The sequence below is a fragment of the Agelaius phoeniceus genome, chromosome 6 (assembly GCF_051311805.1).
Source record: "Agelaius phoeniceus isolate bAgePho1 chromosome 6, bAgePho1.hap1, whole genome shotgun sequence".
Taxonomy (NCBI): Eukaryota; Metazoa; Chordata; class Aves; order Passeriformes; family Icteridae; genus Agelaius; species Agelaius phoeniceus.
Genome location: NC_135270.1, coordinates 15,501,148 through 15,524,500, shown reverse-complemented (window position 1 = coordinate 15,524,500; position 23,353 = coordinate 15,501,148). Strand labels below are relative to the sequence as shown.

General features: G+C 40.1%; 1 protein-coding gene across 2 annotated transcripts in view; it reads left to right on the top strand.

The window, feature by feature from the left end:
* SERGEF (secretion regulating guanine nucleotide exchange factor) overlaps positions 1 to 23,353 on the top strand; it is a 141,937-nt gene that overhangs the window by 23,680 nt on the left and 94,904 nt on the right. Inside the window, exons 9-10 of one of the 2 annotated variants that reach the window (XM_077179876.1) lie at positions 5,810 to 5,958; positions 15,200 to 15,305. In XM_077179876.1, the coding sequence (XP_077035991.1) occupies positions 5,810 to 5,958; positions 15,200 to 15,226 (176 nt within the window). In that variant the 3' untranslated portion in view covers positions 15,227 to 15,305. Of the gene's footprint in view, positions 1 to 5,809; positions 5,959 to 15,199; positions 15,306 to 23,353 lie in introns of those variants that run through there. The other variant, XM_054634198.2, reaches the window with a different exon arrangement.

Sequence of the window (23,353 nt, the reverse complement as noted above, 5' to 3'; positions counted from 1 at the left end):
ACCAGGAGGTTCTGAAAGGAGACAGGATGATTTTTTTATTTTTTAATTTTCACAGCAATGGGAATGGGTCACAGTGAGAAGCCATTTGTTTGCTGGATCACAGATGATGTGAATCTGATTGTAGTGATGTGAAATCTTGTCAGTTTGTCTTGCCCACATGCCTGTGGTTAAATTTGATCACCAGGTTTAGAGACATCAGATGTAGCTTGGGCTGGCAGGAATCTTTGGCCCACTTGATGAGTGTAGGAGTTCTAACTGGCAAATCCATAGCTGTTACAGGAGGACTGGTGATGCCCTTATGGTTCTCTTCCTGTGGCACTTGTGGCCTTTTGTTGCAGGTTTAAATCTCTTCACAGAGTGCTTGGAAACCCTTGTAGACTATTCTGAACCTGCTGTGTATTGAAGCCTGTGACTGCAGAAGGCTGTAGAAATATCTCTAGTTTTCTATTGCTGTCAGCCCTGAAATGCTTTTGCTGCTTTGTTTGAACTTCCCTGATGAGGCATGACCTCAATACTATGCATAGATTTGTGTTTTACTGATACATTCTTAATAGCTGCTATGAATGAATATGGAAAAAAATTCAGGAGTGCCCTGTTATATGAAGCTGCAGCAGTTTGTAAGGAGGTCTGTAATGGGAAGAAGATGTGTGAAGAGATGTAGACAGCTCTGGTATGCTGAGCTCCTGTGTTAAAAGGATCAGGGGGCCATTTAAACCTTTGTCAGGGCAGATTATCCTGTGTTGTACTGAAACCATGCACTGGTGCAGGTGCTAGGCTGCAGGTGTGGGGATGCCTGGTTTCCAGCTGCTGAATCAAAGCTGTCTTCAGCCAAGAAGGAATTTAGGGTGTATGGATGGATGTTTTTCTGTTAGGTTGCCCTGCACAAGTGCTATTTCTAGGCAGATGAGGAAGTTTCTCAGAATGGGTCAAGGACATCAGAGGTTTTCTGAAGGACTGCAGAGATCTGTAGATTTGGGAGAAGTGTTACACTGTGTAGGGCAGAGAGGAGGCAAGAGGCAGCCTCTAAATGTCAATTTTTAATGCCTGCTCCTGTGAATTTTCATGTGAAAGGAAGCATTAAGAATTTTTTATATAGAACTTCATATTTCAGGCCTGAGATTAAGCATTCAGTGTGAATATCCAGAGTTCATTTGAAAAGTAATCATTAATGCAGCCATGAACTGAGATAGCCTAGATGAACTCTTTCATCTAGTATTTATGAAGGAGAGTTCAAAGCTTGCCTTGGTACCAAATAGAGACTTCAAGGAGATAACACTAGTGCATGTTACTATGTTAAAACAGGAAAATTGATATAAAGATAAATCTGAGTCTAGTGAAAATAAGTAAATTTTAATGTACCTATTTGTCTGTTGCGTTTTACTGAGAAACAGCCAACCTGTTTTTAGAACTAATATACTTATTTTTTTAATTGCTAATTCTTTCCACTTATGTGGCTGAGCAGATTGATTAAAAAGTGCTAAAAGGGAAAAATGACATGCTCTGCAGTCTCAGTGGCAGTAGAAAAACAGCACAGGAAAAGCTACACTGTCAGGCAGGAAGCAACTAGAAGTGCTTTATGCAATGATGCTGGATTTGCAGTACTCTGAAGGCTATGAACTTGTAATTTTGAGGACATTCTCAACTGTCTGTGCTTTGTAATACATGAGGACAGAAGGATGATGTGAGGAAAATGCAGAGGAACCTTTCAGAGAGTGGTTTGTATTCAAGCCCTTGAATATGTATGTACCTTCATCTGTATTCTGTGAGGGACCTGAGCATGTGTTTTGGGTGATTTGCTGCTGTGTGTACACTGATGCAGACTGCTGTGTCTACAGTTCAAAGAGCACGAGCAAACCAGATCTGCATCATCGTGTAGAATCCCAAACAATGTAGTGTACTGTTGTTTGTCTTGTTTACTTAAGGAGCTGTCAGAAAGTTTTTTTTCTTAAAGATCTTCTCTCCTCTGTCTTTTTTTCCAGCTTTCTGAGCTCCTGCTCTGTGCAGTTCATTCAGGTTGTAACCTGGAATAACACAGGATTCATGATTTTATATCTCTTACTCCTTAATTCCAAATGGTATTGAACCCTCTGGACTTTATTTGATGTAGCATTTGCCTGGTGAAAAAATGAACAGTTGCTATAAAGTCATCTGGGACAATGTGGATGTTCACAGTAGAGGAATTGAAATGCCTTTTGGAGGCACCATGCTCAGAGCATGGCAAGATCCAGGTCTTCGGAAGCGTTGTTAGTATCTTAGAAGAGCTGGAAAGGCTTTCCAATATTGTACCCTTCTTTCTACAAAAGCTGTAGAAATAACTCATGCCTTTTGTGTGCCCTCTTCCTGCACTGAGTCTGGTATGAAATACCACATTTTCTGATGCCTCAGCCACTTCCATGGCTGATGTACTCTGTCCAGTTGACTCATCACTGTGTATATTTTCCTGACTTCTAATTAAAATCTGTCCTAGTCTAATATTAGACCAACCCTCCTCATTATATCACCCTTCATTCTTAAGTAATTCATCCTGCAACCTCCTTACTCTGTATGACTAATGTCTTTTTCTCAAATATTCTTAGAACATTTTAAAATACCATCTATTTTATAAGCAGCACAGTAGCAATACCTCCCATTACAATTGCTCAATGCTTTCTGTCATAGCTCAGTGCTTTCCTTTCCTTAGGATTTTGACGAGACTTTAACCTTTGGCGGAATTTTCCATGCATTGGTGTTTGCCTCAGCCTGAAATTTCCACTTGAGACTGGGTTTTTTTTTTTGTTTGTTTGCTGAAAGTATAATCAGGATTTCATAGAAAAAGGCACATCTAAATCAGCTTCTGTTAGTTTCTCTCACAGAAAAGACAGATTTATGTACTTTGAGGTTTTTTTTTTTTTTAAAGGATCCCTGGGCAATTGTTTTTTGGCTGAAAAATAGAAATTATTGACTACTAGCAGGAATCTGAGTATGGGATAGGGAATATTCAGCAAACAGGAACAAGTGTGGGGAAGGAGTATGTCTCAAAAGAACTGAGAACTGCATTGATGAGCAGTGAGAAGGAACTGGTTGCTTAACTTATCTTTGGGCATTCAAGAAATTTGTCCTAAAAGCAAAAATTAATGTATCTGGCTTTAATATTTATAAATTAATGTTCTCCATGCTTGAGTACTAATAACCACCTGAAACCTGTTTCCCTTATTGTGGCAGAAAAGAAAAAGTTAATTGCAGTGGCCTGTGTTTGTAATCTGAAACATTTTACATTTATGTTTTACAGAAATAGTTTACATTCTGCTAAGGCTTCTGTTTGGTTTTGCATATGTAAGTGATTCTTAGCTAGCTTGTTCAGTGAAAGAAAATAGAATCTGTGGGTGGCAGGTGTTTTGTTGCAGCTAAGCATTGTTGCTGTTTTAATCCTTCATATATGCTTGCAGCCTTGAGTTGCACTGGAGCAGTACCCTGGTGGGGTGGTGCAAAGGTTCATTTTTGTTTTGTGTGTGGCTGGTGTTTTTTGTTCATATCTGGGTCCAGCCAGAACACCAGATTCATTTGAGGAAGGAGTTTTTTCCCCAAAAGGTTGAGTTGAGAGAAACCTTTGTTGCCCCTGTGTATGTTTAGTGCTGCAGACTCTGTGAGGATCTGGGTCTGCATTACCAATTCAAAGCTTGCCTTTTCAGAGGCCTTGCAGCTTGCTGATGTTTTTGCCTGTGGCACTTGATACTTTTGGCTTCTGAGAGCTGAAATGATTTAATTCAACTACAGTTCTTGGGATCAATACAGCAATGTCTGGGTAGGGCTTGAGAGCCTGTGGTAAATTAATGATCTAACTACATGTTACAAAAATTCTTTCTGGCTTTAGATTTCATAAAACACAGTTTCAGTTCCTGTAGTTAATATAAAATAGAGCAGCCTGCTTATCCTTTCTCAGTCCACTAATAGGGTTCTGTACAAAGTGACCTGGTCTGATGTAAAAGCATGAAGCTTAGTGTATATTCAAATTTGTTATGGACATTTTTGCAGCTGCAGATTTTTTTAGCAGAGATCTATATAAATTACAAAGTAAATATACTAACTTCAGAACAAGCATGTTTTTTAAACCTCAAACTGTCTTCCTAATCTAAGATACACTGGTAGTTCTCTTAATGAATTTTTTTTTTATCCTTTAACCTAACAAAATGTAGCTACTATGTTAAAAGGCCTCACTTGTATTAAATGTAGTATGTGACTGTTTTCAGCTTTTCCCTGCACTGAGAGGAAGCTGCAAAGGAAAAAAAGCTTTGTGCCCTTGAGAGAGAAGGACAACTAATTTTATCACTTAATTATTTTAGGGGAAGCATTATCAGTGAACTGAGGGAATGCATCTGAAAAACTTGCAGTGATTGGAGTGAAAGATACCACTGCCAGCAGATTTCCAAGGAAAATGCCTTTACTTCTGTATATGAACTGAGGTTTCCAGTTCATTTACAAAATGCATTATCACCTTAAACTGCACAAACCAGCAGTGCCCACCTGTTTCCCTATCAAGACAGTTTAACAGCACCCTAAGGAAAAGGGAGGTGTTCAGATTTCCAAGGGTTTGTGTTTTGGCATCTGTTTAGAAACCTCTCAGTTGTCACCTTTGGGTGGTGTGACCATACCCCCTGCACCTGACCCCTCTGTGGGGCAGGGAGAGGTGTATGTGGGGGGGTGTGTGTGTGTGTGTGCAGCTGACCTGCTGGACTGGATGATATTTTCCCCAAATCCACATCTTTTGGCCTATAAATGTAATGACTTGAGTTCAGCTCTGGAGAGCAGTTTGAGACTTGGCTGAAGTGTGTACATAACTCAAGGTCATTGCAGGTTTCTTTCTGGGCTGGAATGTGGGCTGATGCTTCCAGTTAAAACCAAGTTGAGGACTTTACCTTCTGCTGTGTGTATATAACTTGTTAAGTTGGAAGCCCAGAAGGGACAGGCTTATCTGCAGGGACCTAGACACTTCATTAAGACAATAAAGCTGTCACTTTGTATGATTTTTTTTTTTTTTTTTATTCAAGGAAAGCAAAGGTAAGAAGGATATTTATGGATGCTATCCATACAGGAGAATGGTGTTTTGGATGTCAGTCCTGCAGCAGTGCACTTGGAATAATAACCCTTGGAGAGAAGGATGAGCCATATAGTGCTGATTTCATTTAAAGTTACCTTTCCTTGGCCAGTGTGTGATTCCTATGAAAACAAACAATTTCCAATGCATTTCCAATGCTTATTAGCAGTTGTGCTGGTGCTCCTGACTAACCAGCTGTCTCCTGAGGACTATAGCTCTGCTAACAGTAGTGACTGAATGTAACTTCTATCAGGAAAACATAGAACTCTGTTAAATGAAGGTCATGCAATGAATTGTCTATGGCAAAGAATGGAAATAGAAGATAATTCTCTTTTCTGTAATCTTTTGTGTACAAGAATAAGCTGTTTTGTTTGTGCTTCCATTAACCTAAAATATGTTCTTTGTTTAACCAAAGTGTATTTATTGTATGCAGAATATCCAGGTTATGCAGCTGTACTGACAGGGTTTATTTACAGCCCAGGCCACCATTCAGATGTTATTCTGCTAGAAAACAAGTAAATGAAGAATGAGTTCATAGAAGTACACTTCATAGAAGTATAACATAATATCTTGAGCTAGTTTTTAATGTTTTTCTTTTGTTCTGTTCCAAGAAATAAGTTTTCACCAGGCTTTTGAAGCTGTAGATAAGATGCATTTACAAGTTCTGGTTTTGAATTGGCATCCACAAGTTTCAGGAACTTGGTGAATAAGTAATCTTGAAATGTGTTTTGTGCTTAGAAGCTGGCAAGGTGTTCACCTGGGGCAGAGTGGACTACGGGCAGCTTGGAAGGCACGTTCCTGGTGGGCAGCAGAGCACAGCATCTGAACAGTGCTCGGAGCTGTGGAACACCCCAGTTTCAGTTCCTTGCCTAAATGGAGCATCTCAGGTAAAGAAGAAAATTATCATTTCTACCCCCTCTCTTTTTTTTTTTTTTTTTGTGCATTAAAATAATCAGAACAGTTTCCTAATAGAGCCCTTCCAAATGCTGCAGCACAAGCCTTTGCTTTCTCGTCCTGTAAATTTAGAAATTAGTAAGATTCAATTTTTTTCTTTCAAAAGGCTTTTGCATTCAGGAACTGATTTTTTTTCCTTGGTGGAATCAGCCTTAGTAAAAGATTCCAAGTTCTCTCAGGTATCAATGTGTGCAGGTTTAAGCTGTGCCTGCAGTGCAGCTGAGCAGAGGAGGTGGGACTTTGCCCAGGTGTAGCACTACTTTTGTCTGAAACTCCAGGCCAGCACCCCACAAATCACAACTGGTGGTCTCTCTGATCCATGGGGAAGGCTTGCACAGCCATACAGTTCTCCTGGCTTGTACTGCAGCTGAGAAGAGTGGAAATTCCCAGTACTGTGGGGGCAGGAACAAAAACTTGTGATGTGTTTGAGACATGTGGTTGATGGCTGATCCAGAACTTCTGCTGCTAAGCTTACTCTTGATTTCTTGTGCTCCTTGAGAAGTCTCCAGTTTGAGTTGTAGGGTGAGTGAAGGAGGGGACGTGTTCGGGAAAGCAGAGATGGGGGAACAGGCAGAAGGTGGGCTTTGTTTGAGGTGCAGCTTTGTTGGCTTAAAATCAGATTAATGATCTGTCCAGGTGCCACTCAGAATGTAGTCATCCAGGGCATTAAACTTTAGTGAGATATTAAAGAGAACCTGTGAAACTTCTGAAGAGTTGCCTTGTTCTAAAAAAGGCTGAAGAGTTTCAATCAACCAACCCAAAACTTCTCCAGCCTCACGGCCCAAGTTGCAGAGGGCAAAGGCAGGGACAAGGAGAAGGAAGCACTGCTTACTTCTGGAGAAGACCAGGTTTGAGACCATTTAAGAAACCTGAAGGTGCACAAGTCCGTGGGACCTGATGTGATAAATCCATGGGTCCTGAGGGAACTGACAGAGCAACTGGCTAGGCCACCATCCATCATACTTGAGAAGCTGTGGTAGTTTAGTGAAGTTCCCACTGGAAAAAGGAAAACATTACCCCAATGTTAAAAAAGGGAAATAGGAAGACCTGGGGCACTACAGATTGGTCAGTCTCACCTGTGTGCCTGGCAAGATCATGGAACAGATCCTCCTGGAAACGATGCTAAGGTATGTGGAAAATAAGGACTGCCAACATGCTTCACCACAGCAAATCTGGCCACCAGCCTGCAAATCTGGTGGCCTTCTATGATGGGGTTATACGAATTGTGGATGAGGGACGAGCAATTGACATAATCTACCTGGACCTGTGCAAAGCATTTGACACTTTCCCACATGACATCCTGTCTTTAAATGGAGAGACAAGGGTTTCATGTATGGCTGACTCAGGATAAATACTGGCTCCATCTCTGCAGTCATGGGCTTGAGGTCAGTGGGGAGTGGTGTTCCTGAGGCACTGGTACTGGGACCAGTGCTGTTTGTCAGTGACAAGGACAGTGGGATTGAGGGCACCCTTGGCAAGTTTGTGACACACACAAGCTGTTTGTGCGGATGACATGCTGGAGGGAAGGGGTGCTGTCCTGAGGGACCCTGTGTGGGGCCCCAGAGCCCATGATGCTGCACTAATGTTTAGTCACTTTTAACTCCTCTGAGACTGAGCTTCCAAGACAGCTTTCTTACCTATTTTGATACAGGTGTCCCTACTTTTTGTCATTAGTTATGCATAGACAGCTGTATTTGTGAAGCTGCTTCACAAATGTTGTGAAAAAATTTTCATGTGTGCTGTGTGCAGTGTCTCAAGTACATTGTTCTGTTGTTTCTCAGACAAGACAAAGCCAAGGCAGCTGCAGCTTTTGCACACTGGAACTTACCCTTGGCAGGACAAGTGATCCATGAAAGTGAAGGGATGTATTCAGATAGATTCCTTGAAAAGAAAGAAAAACAACAATCTCATCTTTATTCTGCTGCCCTCAGCGCTGTTCCTCCTTATAGACCTGTGAGAGACCTGATTTGAGTGATTAGCAATGGCAGTGTTCTGGAGCAGACATCATTCTTTGCAGAGATAACAGCACAAAGATGACTTAAGAGGATCATCTGCATCCTAGGAGGAACTGTGTTGACGAAAAAAGGAAAAACAGATAATAAGGACCTAAATTGTTTCACTTCAAGATTACAAAATAATGCTAAAGCTAGAATTTATACTTGAAAATGCATTAAATTGCAGTATGTAGGCTATGTAGAGTGAGCTGTTCTTTGTTAAGACACAAGCTACTCCTTTTTCCATTTGTTGTCATGTGGAGATAGGATTTGATTTGAGAGCTGAATTGAAGGGAATATAGAGATGAGTTCTTTTCCATGTTTACCTTGAATTAACAATTCCAATTTTTGTGTTTAATGCAGAGAGACAGTTTAACAGTTGAGGATTATGACTGATGATTTTTATTCATGGTCTATTTTTATAAATCACTTTTAATGATTCAACTGAATTTTTGGCAAAGCTGTGGTCTGCTGATTGCCTCTGCACTTCAGTTAATATTGTTAAAGTCAAAGTGGAGAAACGAATCTAAGGATTAGAGGACAGTATAAAAGACACACGGGTTTAGCTCAAGGACAGAGGAGTAGATTTAACCTCCTGTGTTGCTCTGTGTCTCCATGCCCATGGCTTGCCTACTTTCTCCACCAAAGACCAGGGATTCTCATTTCTTTGAACTGACACTGTTATAATGTCTGTGTCTGCCACTTCAAAACCTGATTTTTGAAGTGTTGTGAGTGACCTCTTCCATTGTGAGTTTGACTTCAACTGAAAACATTGACCTTGAGAAATATGAGTACTTTTTTCCTTTAAACTGAAGCAAAGGAGGAACAAAAGCCTGAGTTTTAGATAATTATCCACTAATCTGAGTGTGTCTTCCTGGGAGGTTGAAAGGCATGGAGGTTTCTTGTGGTATTCACATTCTCTCTACAGAGAGACATAATTCTCTCTCCTAGGATTTTTCCTGGGGAAGGCAGTGAGAGGCTTAGAGAAGAGAAAACAATTCTTATTTTCACTCGCTGCTCCTGCTGTTTGGCACATGTGAAATGAGTTATGGAGATAGTTTAGCTAGAGAGATTTGTTAATTGGACTCTGCTGGATTGATCGGCCAATTGGGTCAAAGCTGTGTGGTGACTGTCACGGGTTTTTCTTTAGTATCCTTTTAGTATATACAGTATCTCTTTAGTATAGTTTTAGTATAGTACTAGTATAATATAACATAGCTTAATAAAGCAATTGTTCAGCCTTCTGAAATCATGGAGTCAGAGCTCATTTTTCCCTATGTTGGGGTCACCCTGCATCAATAGTTCCAGCTGTTGAATGTGTTCAAAGTTCTTGCATTTTGCCACTGCAGGTCTGTTTGCTGTTTCCTTCTCAGTGCTTCAGTGCCTAACCAACATGGAATAGGCCAAGGCACTGAGAAGTTGTTGTGTGAGGCATTTTTCAGGCAGTGCTCTTGTGTTGTGGGGCGTCCTTGATGGGACCTCTTCAGAACATCTGACTCATCTGATGTGCATTCATCCACCGCTCTTCAGATGAAAGGACAATTAAATACAAATGGCCCGAAATATGATGAGTCTCTCTATTTAGCAAATGCTACAAAGATCTGGTTTAATGTTTCCTCCTTGTCAAAATGCTTTTCCAGTCTGTTTGATATTTTTGGCTTTAATAGCTATCATTCCACTGTTTATGGTATGTACAGCATGTCATTCACATTGCAGCAAACATTTGCTGCAGCAATAGACAAGTGAGAAGTGTCTGCAGTGCTGAATGCTTCTTGCTGAGCTGGATGGAAGGATTTTGGATATGCATGGCTTCCCATGGAGCCATGTTTTCATCATGTCCTTTTCTACTCAAAGCAAACTGTGCTAGATCACAGTTTTCTGGGGAGGGATCTCTGAAATTTCAGTGGGGAAATTAAAAAATAATCATCGCTCAACTTGAATCTTGATGATGGATGTAGGGACCAGTTTTGTCAGGGAATGAACATAACTGATAGACTGGTGACAACATGTGCCTACTGTGTTTATCCTGATCCTGCTGTGGTCCATGGTTCCAATGTGCATGTTCATCCTGTGCAATTTGGTTTGCTTTGGATCCTCTGTAGGTTCCTTTCTTTCAGGGAATGACACCATAAATACCCACGTTCTCATAGTGCTTTGCAGTCCAAGTTTATTGCTATTCTTTTCAGTGCAGTTGCAGTAAGATGTCATTTTTGTTTAAGTGTTTGAAAGATAGCTTTGGTATTAGCATATTCTTGTTTTCCTTCCTTTTCCCCATTCATGTTGCAAACTATTTAGCAACTGCCTACAAAACAAATCTAGGGTATCTGTATGATGACAATTAATTGCTTATATAACTGGTAGATTAATGTATACACATTATTACCATAACACATAGTCACAATAATATTGAAAACGGAGCCTTTTGATTTTTAAAAAAATGACAACTGTTTGTGACTCATCAGGGGAATTTAAAGACCTCTTTGTAAATAAACCTATAGTTGAGGCTTTAAGGGGTATCAAAAGAAATAACCTCATATTATTATATGTCATCTCTATGCTCTGTGTGTGGCTTTAAATACTTATTTGTTTGCCTGGCTACTGTAAGTGCTTTTATTTTGAATGTTCAGAATGTGAAGTTTGTGTTTTTGTGGGAGAGAAACAAGTTGAACTTTCCTAAACCAGATTTTACTGCTCAAAGTTTGAGAATATGTGTGAAGTAACTGATCCAATAAGCTGCTTAAAAAAACCCACTTTGGGTGTTAGGGAAGGAGGTAAATGCAAAAAAAAAAAAGTTGAAGCGATATCTAGTTTCTCACTTGCTAAGCAAGTAATACTTTGGTGTGTGTTGTGAGGTTTTTGATTTGGTGGTTTTTTTCCAGTTATGATCTGGTGTCTTTTATGAGTTGGTCTTGATCCATGTCTTTTGAGAAATGGCGTTGTTGAATTTTCCTTGATTGATTCTGTTATTCTCTTTTAGAGATGCAATGATGAAAATTTTAATATAGAGATGGTCCCTTTAATATTCTTGCATCAAGTTCTTGGCTTATCAATTAATTTTAAGAGACAATAAAGGATAATAAAGGCCACAGAGAAGTGGGTTCCGAGTACAGCTCACTGTGTGAGTGACAAATTGCAATTAAGGATGAAACTAAGAGACCAAATGGTTGAAATTATTATTAAGGGGGAAAAACCCAAACAGGATGTAACAGAAGATGGAAACTACAGTCTGCATACAAAATGCAGCAAGTCTGTGTTTGATTAGGTGTGTTTGTGTGCTCTGCATGCCCTGTGTAGGAGAGTAACACTAATCTTGGCAGCACTGCAAGAACATTGGGAGTTCACAGTCATGTCACAGGCAATGAGGGAACAGGATTTATTTCTTAGCTTAGTCAGTTCTCTCTGCTGCTCTCCTAAGCAGAAAATTGAGAGCAGTACCAAACTGCTGCAACCCAAATGCCACTTTTTGCCTAGGTAGCCATCCCACTTACTCTGTGCTTTTCTTATCCCATTAAGACATGACCATGGTTTGTGAAGAGTATCTCATGGCCTGGGTAGGGAGACATTTAACATGCACAGCAGAGTCATTTCTGCAAGTTAAGAATAGCAGTGTGTTAGGAGCAGAGCCTGGCTCACCAGCTCTGGGTCCGTAATTTCTGGAAAGCAAAGAGGAGGTGATACTGGTTCCCAGCACTGTCCTTCCTGCCACCCCTACCAATTTCCCTGCAGCTGGCATAGCATGGAGGGAGCTGGGAAAGCAGTCACACCCAGGGAATGGCAAAGGAGAACTCCCGCGTTGCCTCTGCGTGCCAGGGAGCACATGCTGTGTGGGTACACACTAGAGGCTTTCCAAGTAGCACTTCTGCACATAAGGATTGGTTTAAAATGACCAAAATTGCTCTGCTGGGGCTGTACTGCAGCAGTGAGCCAGGGCCAGGCTGCTCTGCAATCTGTATGGGAGACCAGAAAAGGTCAATTTCCTGACAGATGGGGTGGTGTAGGAGGGGAATGACATGGGATAAAGTCAGGAGGTGGAGACCCACCCAGCATGTGATGACTGAGGTGTTACAAATGTGACTCTGGGCAAGCCTTAGTCTTCATAAGTCATAAATTAATTTTCAATCTGGTGGTGTGTTGCAGTTAGAATTCCAAATGAGTATTTCACTTGGAGATCTCTGAAAGTATCAGGAAAAGAAAAGAGACTAAAAGTACTTGCAGCAGTGGCCATGGCTTGTGCAGACAGGCATCACCTGTGGGTAGTGAGCCCCAACAATGACACGAAATTGGCAGCTCTATTTAATGAGTTTATTGGTAGTAGAATTGCTAATCTAAGTTGCCTTGTAACTCTCTGGTCTCTTCATGCTCCTACTGTATTCCTTAAATTAAAAATACTGTCTGAGTCCTATCCTCCTGCATGGATTGTTCTAGTAACTGTTCTAGACTGCAGCTCTGAGCATAGAGACAGCTTGTGATCCTGCTCCTTGGAAGGATTTCTTTGCACCAGCCAGTGCCATAAATGCTCAGTAATGCCCTTCAGATGCATGCTGCAGTTAGTGCTAATCAACCATGGGCAGTGCTGCAACATTACCTAAGAAGGTACTTGGTTTTGAGACAGTCTCTGTGAGCAGCAACCTTGGAAGTGACAGAACTCCAGTTCTGCCTCACTGGTGTGGTTTTGGCTGCCTTGTTCATCCATGAGAAGCCTGAACAGAAAGGTTTCAGTGTAAAATGCACCCAACCTAGTTTGAGGTGAATCAGATCTAACCTAGGGTAAGTGCATGGACGTGTTCCAAGTTCAAGTGAAAATAGGGTTTGAAGTTAGAGGCTGGTGGAAAAGGCCCTAAAGCATGCAGTTTTTCATTCTCAATTTGTCATTAGGACTGTTACAGAGAAGGGATTAACAAATCAATGCAGGCTAAAACGAGAGAAAATCAATAAGAAACTGTAGTGAACTGGAACAAAGCTATCAATTTGCAGTGTTCTCTGCAAAGAAATCTCATCCATAGCTCCTTTTATGGATGGGAAAATAATGCCAAAATGATGATGATTTGAGGTTAGAGTAATTGTTTTTTACCTGGCTGACCCCAGAACTTTAGGTCAAGAAACTTCTGGTGTAAATGCTGCTTATCTTTCCTATTTCAATTGTGTTGATGAATTTTATTGGCAGGTTCTGTAAGACTGGAATCTTATAGAAAAATTGTCAAGGAGAAATACATAATTAAAGTTACCCTCACAGGAATTTGATCATTCTTTTTAATGGTTTACTTTTTTGTACTAGTGGAAGTGACTTTGTAAGCTGTTCATTGTTTTTCTGTCTCCTAAAGAAGAATGTTACTGCTGCAAAGTTATTCTTTAATAGGTAGTATGCATTCTGTAGGTAGAGAAATGCAAGTATGCATTACTGGGTATGTTACTGCAGGTGAATGAGATGGGAGAGAGCTTAGTGGTGCCAACACTACCTGTTTATTGTGTTGTAACATTGGTCCTTTCAAACCCATTTGTCATTGTGGGGCCATAAATTCACCAAGGCAGTGCCAGCAAACAGACTGCTTCTCTCTGCTTTTAATTTAGGGGTTTTGGATTTGGGTTGTGCCTGTACTTTTATGCCTGTGATGGCATTTGTTTGTGTTTTCCTGATGTTTCCAGCTTTCCAACAACTCAAGCTCTGGGCCCTGCCAGTCCCTCTGGCCTTTGTGCTTAGGTTATAAGTTACTGTAAAGCTACTGTTTAATGAAAGATTCAGCAAAGGGAGATTTGTGTTTCTGCTGTGAGGCCACAGCACAGAGCAGCTTTCCAGGACTGCTGTACTGCAGTGACAGGGACCAGTTTGTCCTCCCACCTGGTGGCTCTTCTCCCTTGCCTGTTGCTTGCCTTTCTCTAATTTAAACTGAAGTTGTCAAGGGCAGCAGCTACTTATGGACTCTGTTTTTTGGATGGTCTAATGCAGTCCGTGGCCTTTGCCCCAGCATTCAACCAACAGAACCTTTTTGTGGAGGGAGGAGGGGGAAGGGGAAGAAAAAGTAAATGTGATTTATCTAGTCCTGTGAGGACAAAAATGCTAAACTGTCTCCTGTTTTAAAACCTTCCTAAGGGTTTTTTCTTGGTCTCCTGGCAGTTCATTGCTGAGGTCTCCATAAATTCAGTGGATTTTGCATGTAATCAGATGCCAGCAAAGACTGGAAAAAAACTATGCCTGGCAGTACGTTTTTTTGGTCATATCAAAAGTAAATAAAAACCTTTAAAATATTTTTTTAAAAAAATACATTCTCAGAGAGAAAAAAATTGATAGCTCTTACCCTAGAAGTATGATTTAAAAAATGCCTCCTTCTACGGATTGCCGTTTCAACTCCCATTTTTACAATTCCTCCTTCCCCTCCCAGGTGTAAAACTAATGTGATCAATTCCTTCCTTGGTAACAAGTGCATCAGGATGCAGTAAGGAGTTTTTAGGATGTGTTTGTTTTGCCAGAACATTGTTTGGCATAATGTTGTTCTCTTAAGTGTTAAATTAACAAGTATTAAATAGTCAGATTTCTTACTGGTGATTGCTTCAGTGGAAATCCCTTTTGTCCAGCTTTTTTATTTTTTTGAAGTTGTCAAGGTTTTCTGCAGCCTCCACTGTTGGCTGATTTCAGAAGTATGAACCCATTTAAAGCCTTGGAAGTCTCAGACCATGGTCCATTCCTATAGAAAGAAAAATCAAAGTTAAATAATAAAAAGCTAGGTGCTGCTGGACCTCACAAGAGAATACTGAGGGGAAGGGATGAAAGCCATTTAACAATGGCTAACAGATCAGACAATGATAATACAGTGTCTGACATTTGATTAAGTGTTTGACAAGATACATTGCTGGTGTTTATAGCTATGCAATTCCTTTATTGCTTTTCTGTATGCCAAGGTGTTGTACTTTGTGTTGTTTTGTGTTCTGATGCAAGTACAGGATATGATTTTTGCTTCTTGGATTTATTCCCTGCTTGTAGCTCCTCTGTTTGGCTCTCTGTTTTGATTTCTCATGGTTTTGTGGTGTGGTTTTTTCTTTTTAATGTGTTGATGAAGGAAAATCCTTTTTCTTCGGTACTTTTGGGAAAGGGTTTATGACTCAAACACACAAAAGTCAATTCCAGAAGTAGAAAATAGTGAATGGATTGTCTTTGATTTTTTCATCTGCTACTGCTTCTTTTTAGGATTTAACCACTACAAAGAAAAGATAAAGGCATCCTGATTTTTTTAAAGATGTATTACTCACTGTGGTAATGAAGTTGAAATGAAAAAGGAGCACCCACTTCTAGGGTAAGCAGCTCTGTATCCATAACATTTAGACAAAAATTGGTTTATGATTATAAAAAGAATCCAACTTTGTGACTTTTGGGGGCACAGTTACAAGATTTTTTTCAAAATGTTGCCAGAAAATAAGGACAGGAAGTGAGATAGAAGGCATTACAAGGTAATTGCAAGCATTACAGAGGCAAATCTGTCTCAACATCTTACATTAGAGCAGCTGGCAAAAGGCAGTCTTTTCACTTGTACTGGTCTGGCCTGAGTACATGTATGAAGAACAGATTCAAGTCTGAAGCCTCTATTTGATCCTACCCTTTGTTTCATCTTCTTGGGTGGATTGTTGGGCAAGGAGAGCATTTATTAAAACAGTTCTTATCAGTGCTGGAAATATGGGTATTATGGAGCCTAAGTTTTATTACCAGTGATCTTATCTTCAGCTAGTAGGTGTCAGCTTGTCTTTTGAGCATTTGAATTTCCCATGTCTGAAAGGATTACTTTGAAAGTGCATGCCAAGTTCTTTAGAGCACACAGATTGATTTTTTTCACTTCACAGTGAATCTAATGTTTTCACTGGGAAGGCAAGTCACAGGTTGTGGTGGGAGGGGATGTTGTCAGTCTTCAGAAACCAAAAATTCACAATCTTCTTTTTGCTGTTTCATGGCACCTGTTGTGCTTGGATTCCTAATTCTGTTTTAAAAGAATACAAAATATTATTTCATGGTTACTCTACCAAGTAACCTTAAACAAATGAGGTAATGGAGATCTGTGATGACAGTCACTTTTAAAGTTTTACTGTACATTCCTACAACTTTCTCCTCTCTGATACTGCTGATTTGACTCAGTATTTTTATCTGGGACCTCTGTCACAGAATTGGGGCTAAGAAAAATATAGAGACTTGTAGAAATGCATTTACATGGTCAGTTGTATAACTTTCTCAGGATTTTTTTTTGTTCAGTTTACATGTTAGACATAAATCTCCTAAACAAAACACAATGTTGAGATTTGCAACTTCTGAAAATGAGAAAGTACTTGGAACAGAGTAATAGAAGGGCTCTCTCTTGGTTCATCTGTTTGTATTACGTCTACAGGATTAATTTGCTGTCTCTGTTTTCCTTGCCACAGCAAGTCTGAAATGCAGACTGGTTGGAGGAGCATGAAAAGGAAAATACTTGTGTCTTTTCACTTAGATTAAGATAGTATTTGTGAATTGCAGTGATGGTCTTAAGACACACATGTTTTAACTTAGCTGACAAGCTGCTCAGAAATAGGAAATGGGATTTGATGTGGTGTTAATGTCTTTCATGTTTGAGAGATAATAACCCCCATCTCTTTAACAAAAGAGAACAGAGTAGTGCATGGTACATGGAGACATCTAAAATGTCTTGTGGCCAAATGAGTCAGGACTCCAATGCTGGTGTCCAGGGTCTTCAAGGATGGCTGGTTTTGTGTGTGAGGCCTCAGTTTTGCAGTCAGGTTGGCAGAAAGCCAGTGGGAAAGGACTGTTTATTCACTGATGTTGCATTAATGCTCAGCATGCCATGCCAGAGAGAATTCAAATAAAGTCATTTTATCAGAGGACTTCAAATTTAGTAATGCTAAGTATGTGAGGGATTACTGATGTACCTCTACTGAAATTAAACATACATTCCAGATTTCTCTTTCAGCCCTTTTCCCCCTTGTACTCTTCCTCTTTTGCTTTGCTTACTGACAACTTCTATTAGATAACTTGTGCTCCTACAGGGATTTCAAATTATACGCCTGTTTATTATCTTTTGGCAAGAGGTAACATGCTTCAAAACCATCTCTTCCATTCAGTGAGTCTGCATGTGCAGTCCTGTGTTTGCAAGAGAACATACTCTTCTTTGGTAATTATGGAGCTAAGCACTCTATTTTGATAATTCAAAGAGTCAGGAGCAAAGTCTAAAAAACTTTATTCATGTTAGATCAATATGATTGTGATGCACTTGGGTCGTATGCTTATGCATTTATTAAGAGAAATTTTTAATTTTCCAAACAATACTCCTCTTTGGATTCCATCTAACTCTCTTGTTCAGTGCTGTATGTTGACTGATACTCAGTGGGAAGAGGAATCAAAACCATTAAAACACTTGGAACTTTTGAGACTAAATTAGTTTTATATTTGAGCTAGCAAAAGTGAATCTCTGAATTCTAGCTTAGTTCCTCAATGAAGCCATTTTTATGTCATTCACTTAGGGATTTTTTCTTACATTGTCTTACCATGAATTGCATTAGTGTTTGTGTTGTTACATGTAAATTTACATACACCTAAATATAATTGAAGAGGATTACTTCAATTTTGGAGAACTAGTATTAGAAAAACTGTGGTTTTTACATTTGTCCAAGCTGCACCTCCCAACACTTCGGGTAATTTGCTTTCACTCATAATTTGTTTGACAAAGATCTCTCATGCAGGACCATAATCATTGCACAGGCCTTAGCTGGAGCTTCCTTGTGAGGTGTTTTGCTGCTGTGCTTTTTCCTGTTTTTTTTCCCCTTGCTCTCTTGCCCAGGAGAGTTGGTGTTGTGTAGACCTACTGAGAGCCATCTGGTGTGCCTGCTGGGAAGCCAGAGCTGCACACCTAAACAAGCCTGTCACACTGTTCACATTTGTCACAGGGCTGGACCTGCACCTGGGAGGGATGGTCTGCAGAGACAGCTTTGTTACCTCTTTTGAAAATGTCTCTTTGGCCACAAACTTTTGGATACTTCAGTACATTATTTGTTAGAGAAAAGACTTTCTCCAAGATTCACGTGGCTGTAAGCAGGTGTCCTTAGCATTTGAAAGTTCTTCAAGGTCTGCAGTGAGTTTGGACCTTCAGGGAACAGTATTCAGGCCTGCCAGTCACTGTCTCCAGGACACTGTATGCTATGCATCTCCTACTTTTGCAAAGACACGTCTGTACTGTAGAAGCCTGAAGATATGGCTTCTTACTCATCCTTTTTTTTAGCTAACAGCAGTACCTTGGGGTGAGATGCGGTAGCACTTTTATTTCCCCTGGATCAGTGTCAAACTTTTCAGCTGAGTTTTAGAGCTGAGCTGCCTGATCCTTAAATACTCTTTTTTCTTCCTCTGGCTATGTAGCAGCACATTTGCCCCATCCTTCCCTGGCAGATGGTGCTACCAGAGTTGCTGAAATTAAGAAGACTTGATGATCAATAGTTACATTCTCCACCTCTTTCTCAAAGCATAAGCACTGCTACATGTAGAAAAACCCCCAGATGTTCCCCTCCTATCTGTTTGTCTTTGTAAGACACTTCAAACCTGCCATTACTGGGTGGAGATATGTGAAGACTTGAAGACCAGCACCTTGCCAGTCATAACAAGGCAAACTTCCTGATCTTGAGGGAGCAGGAGGAATGCACCATTCATTTACATGACTGCAAAATTATTTTGTCAGCTGAGTGTGCGTAAGCCCAGCTGCATCTTCCCATCTAGAAGGTTCAAAGTACTGTTTGTACTGCTGCTCTTGTCTCACTGCCATGCTAAAATCAGAAAGCATTGTGTACCTGTCTTCTGCTCTGAGTCATGTCCCAGTGGGCAGGGTTCTCAAACAGTCTTTGCAGGTGAGCTGGCTCAGAACAGCAACACAGTTCAGAGCTTATCTTAGGAAAACAGCTGCAAAAGGGAGAGGGGTGAAGCCCACATGGTTAAATAGAGCCCTTGGGTTTCTGATGGATGTAGGAGAATGAAAGGCATGAGGTAAAAGCTAGCATGCATTCCTATGTGCAGTGTAACTCTCCATAGTAAATCTCATGTCTGCAAGATAGTGTCAATGGGTTCTATACAACACTCAGCTCTGTAGTACCCTTGACAGGAGACCCAAAATGCAGCAGGAATTCCTGGGTCAAGTCCAGTGTTGATACAGAGAGGTGCACTCAAGTCAGTGGTGCTCTGCAGTATCCAGAGGAGTTGCCCACCAGGTTGTAAAGCCGTAAGATTGCTCGATTTCTGGTGGCTGTCACAAAAACTGATGGTACAAAAAGTGTGTACTACATTTAAGGTAGTGATGACAGTGATCGTCTGTGAGAAGCTGTGTATGGTGTTAAGGCAACTTTTCTTTGAATGGCTTGTGGTAATTGTGATGGGTTTAAAAAAAGCTGTATGGAAAGCTTGTTTTCCAAAATTCCTCAAAACATGAAATTTCAGGTTCTAATGCCAAAGTGAAAGATCAAGATTGCAGCCTCACGTTGCCTTTTTAAAGGAAATGTCATGTTTGTAATTTAGCTTTACAGGACTGTTGTACCTTAACTGAGTTTCTAAAATGTTTCTGGATAAAATATTCTAGTTGTCATTTGATATACATTCAGTTTTAGATTCAGCTATGCAAAAAATGCCTAATTAGGCCTCTTGATTTGAGAAGTAAGGTAAAGCTGGAGATGTTAAGTGTAACAGATTTTAGTGCCATGCAAATGTTTTTAAGAAATTAAACACTTATGAGCAAGAATAAGCATACCAACTTTGATGGGGGACAAGTGAATGAATTGGCTAATAACACAGTCAGTGAAATGGTGGGAGAAGTTAATGTTTGTTGTCAAGTCTCTTTTTTTCTTTAAAGTAATTGAAGGGCACTGAAAAATTAAGGCAGTTTTAAATGTGCTGCTGTATTGCTGTGTGTGTCTTGTGGCAGCTTACTGTCCACGTGGCATGGTATAGGCTGCTCAGGCTGACTTGAAGTTTTTTTATATTGGATTTGAGAAATCTTCTGGAATTGGGCCAGAGGGTTATGAGTTCCAGTAAATGACTAAAAGTGAAATTGTGTCTAAATGACTCTTTCACTGATATCTAAGCCATTGGAATATGTGTTATCACAGTGGCTGAAAAATCACTTAATTATTTCAGAGAGCTTTATTTTAGTTAATGTACCCATCTTCTTTTTTCTAATACTGATTTGGTTTATGATCTATTGGATTCAGTAAGTATTTGAAGTTTGAATGTCCATGCCCTATGTCATGTTAATGTGTTTTTAATGCTTGGAAAGCATAATTTATTCCCGTGAAGGTTTGCAGAGTAATAGCACATAGATCCTTAGAGAAGAGAGAATTTTAACAGCAATATTATGAACCAAACCCAGTATATTTTAATGCTGCTATGTGTGAAGGCAGCACAGCATTTTCTGTTCTAGCTTTCTGTTTGGTTGCCCAAATTTATTGCAGTAATTTGCTACTCAGGAGAGAAATTTCAGTGTTCACTCTCTGTTCTGAGTTTGCTTTATTTTGAAACAGTGACTAAAACCAATCCATTCATCCTTAAATTGTAGGAGACTTTGTTCAGCCCTAGAGTAGTATTGATGATGCTGAAAACATAAGATGTGTTGTTCTGAGTAAATACTTGCTCAGAAAGAGGAACTTTCCTTAGAAAAATCAGAGTTGAAAAGCCCACTCCTGTGAGATGATTACAGTTGAAGATCCTGTATTTATTTTAAGACCTGAAAGTCTGGGAGGTTGTTTTGAGGAGGTAACTGTCTCAGTACCTTGTTTACTCATAACTGAAACTGATGGATGAAAATCTCATGATGAAAACCTTACCAGGTTTGTTCAGCAGGGAGAAGAGAAAGTTTCAAGGGTACAGAGTAGCAGCCTGGCAGTACCTACAAGGAGGTTCATCCAGAAGATGAACTTGGAGAAACAAAAGACACAAATAGAAACACGAGGTTCGGACTTAACATAAGGAAAACCTTTTCCACCACGAGGACAATCAAGCAGAGGAACAGGCTGCCTGGGGAGGTTGTACCATGTGAGCCTTATGGAATGGAAAAGATCTCATGGCTGATTTGCTTGGGAACAGGAGGTTGGACTGAACCTCTGGAGGTCACTTCTGGAGGTCAGAATAATAATAATAATTATTCTGGATAATCCTGTGATCCTAAGGTCTTGGTTTTGTCCTCAAAACTGTTTCCACACATGCTCGAGGCTCGGAATTATGAAGCTTCAGCCCAGTGCTGTAATAATAAGCTGTCAGAGGGATGAGTTTTCAGGGTAGTTGTTAAAATGTAATAGGCAAGACTCAAGTTCAGTTTGCAGGAGCAATGCTTCTTACTAGGGGCAACCAGTGAGAGAGAAGGAAATTGAAGAAATCATGCTGCTTTTTTCCTGTCAGCTATAATACACATTTTGGGTGCAGCAAAATGTATAGAAGCATTATGCAAGCAGTTCAGAGCTCTCAATGTGCCCCTCTGCATAAAATAAGGTGCTTGTATTACTCTGATAGGGTAGAAGCTGGCATCTTCTTTCCAGCACTGACTAGGGAAAAGAAAGCCTGTAACTGAAATAGCAGCTTGGAAAAACTGCTTCATGGTTCAGTAGTTCTTTGTTGTTATTTTGTTTCAGCCCAGAAACACTAAAATTAGCTGTCCTCTCCTCTTTGTTCTTATTTTCCTTGTACTCCAAAGTTTGCAAAGTAGAAAATTAGTTGAGAAGCCACTCTGCAGTTTAACTATCCATGCACTGAAAACCAGAGCCCTTGATCTGGAGGCTTAAAATGATCATTTTGATTTTCAGGGCTTGTTCTGCAGTTTCTCTAGGTATGTGCCATCTTCTAGCATAAATTCCTCTTTGGTCATATAAAATTAAGTTGAATTGGTTTATGCTGACAGTTTATAAGACAAAGTCTAATTCTGTGCCCTTCTCCCTGTCCTCTGTTTTCTTTTGAGTAGCAATAGATGCACAGGCCGTGTGACAGATAGGCTGTTGAAATTAGTTCACTAAAAACAGGCTCTGCTCTTCGGAAAATTAAAAAACCTGATGTCTGCAATGTTGTGTTCTTCTGCAAGGGTAAACAGAAAATGAGACAGAGGAGCTTAGAGGTGACACAGATGTGACTTTGTCATCATTAAAATGCTTCTTGAAAAAGACTGTCCTGATTCATGAGAATCTTTTTTATTTGAGTTTTTCTTCGGAGTTGCAGTATTAGTCATCTAGAATCATGTATGCTGTCTGCAGTTCTTTTTAAGGATCTTTGCTTGTCTGAAGAAGTTCCTTTTATTTTTCTTCTTTCTCACAGCGGTTTGCGAACCTTTAAGCACAAAGCTAACTTTTTCACCTCAATAACTCTTGGCATGTTAAGTCAGCTTTATCCACAAATAACTGTGCTAGAAACAAGGCTTTTGTATTTGATTTGTTAATTTTCTACATATGCCTGGACTTTCTACTTTGGGTTTGAATTCAAGGCCTCACAATCAATTTTGTGGAAAAACAGCACATAGTCTAAGGTTTCATTTTTCTTTGAGATCTGCAAGACAGCTACAGGGAACCTTTTCAGTTCTTTGCAAGAGCAGCACAGCAGCTGTTCTTACAGACCATGTTGCTTGTGGGTCTGATGGAATCAGACCTAATGAAATCACTGGGGTTTGAGGAGCTGTATATTTGCAAATCATCTAAAGCACCAGCCTTGCTTTTCAAGGATTAATGCATGGTGAATATGCATTAATCCCTGATATTTACTTCCTAGTAGATGCCCTATGCAGAAGAGAATAAGGAATGGGAGAGCACCTGATAGTTTTTCATGGCAGGTAAAGCACTTCTGTGGGGTTGCTGGGTCAGCACCACTTCCACATGTGGACAGTCCAAGTTGTTGGTTCCTTCAGTGCTGTTGGCAGAGATGGTGGCTGCTGGCCTTGCATGCTCTGAAGTGAGAAATATGAACAGCACTGAGTGATGCATCCCATACATGAAGCTGGAAAGGTGCCTTATCAGTTTAGTTGAAGGCATTGAAAGGACACCACAGGGGACTGAGATTGTTTAAAGTGCTTGAAAAAGTTTGAGATGGTTAAAAGGCAAAGACTGTAGAAAGGCTGTTCTGAATGCAGCTTGCCATTGAACCTGTAATCCCCTGTGATACCTATTAATTTGAATTTCTATATAACAGCAACGTTTGGGGCAAGTGATAAAGTGGGAAATTACTGTCTTTTCATGCATAAAACTTAGCACTACAAAGGGTGTTTCTTGCAGGCTTGCAGATTTTTCAAAATTCTCTGTAGTTGTGAAGCTCCAAAGGGTTATTGCAGTTAGTGGTATCATTGTGTATGTGTCAGAATTGTGG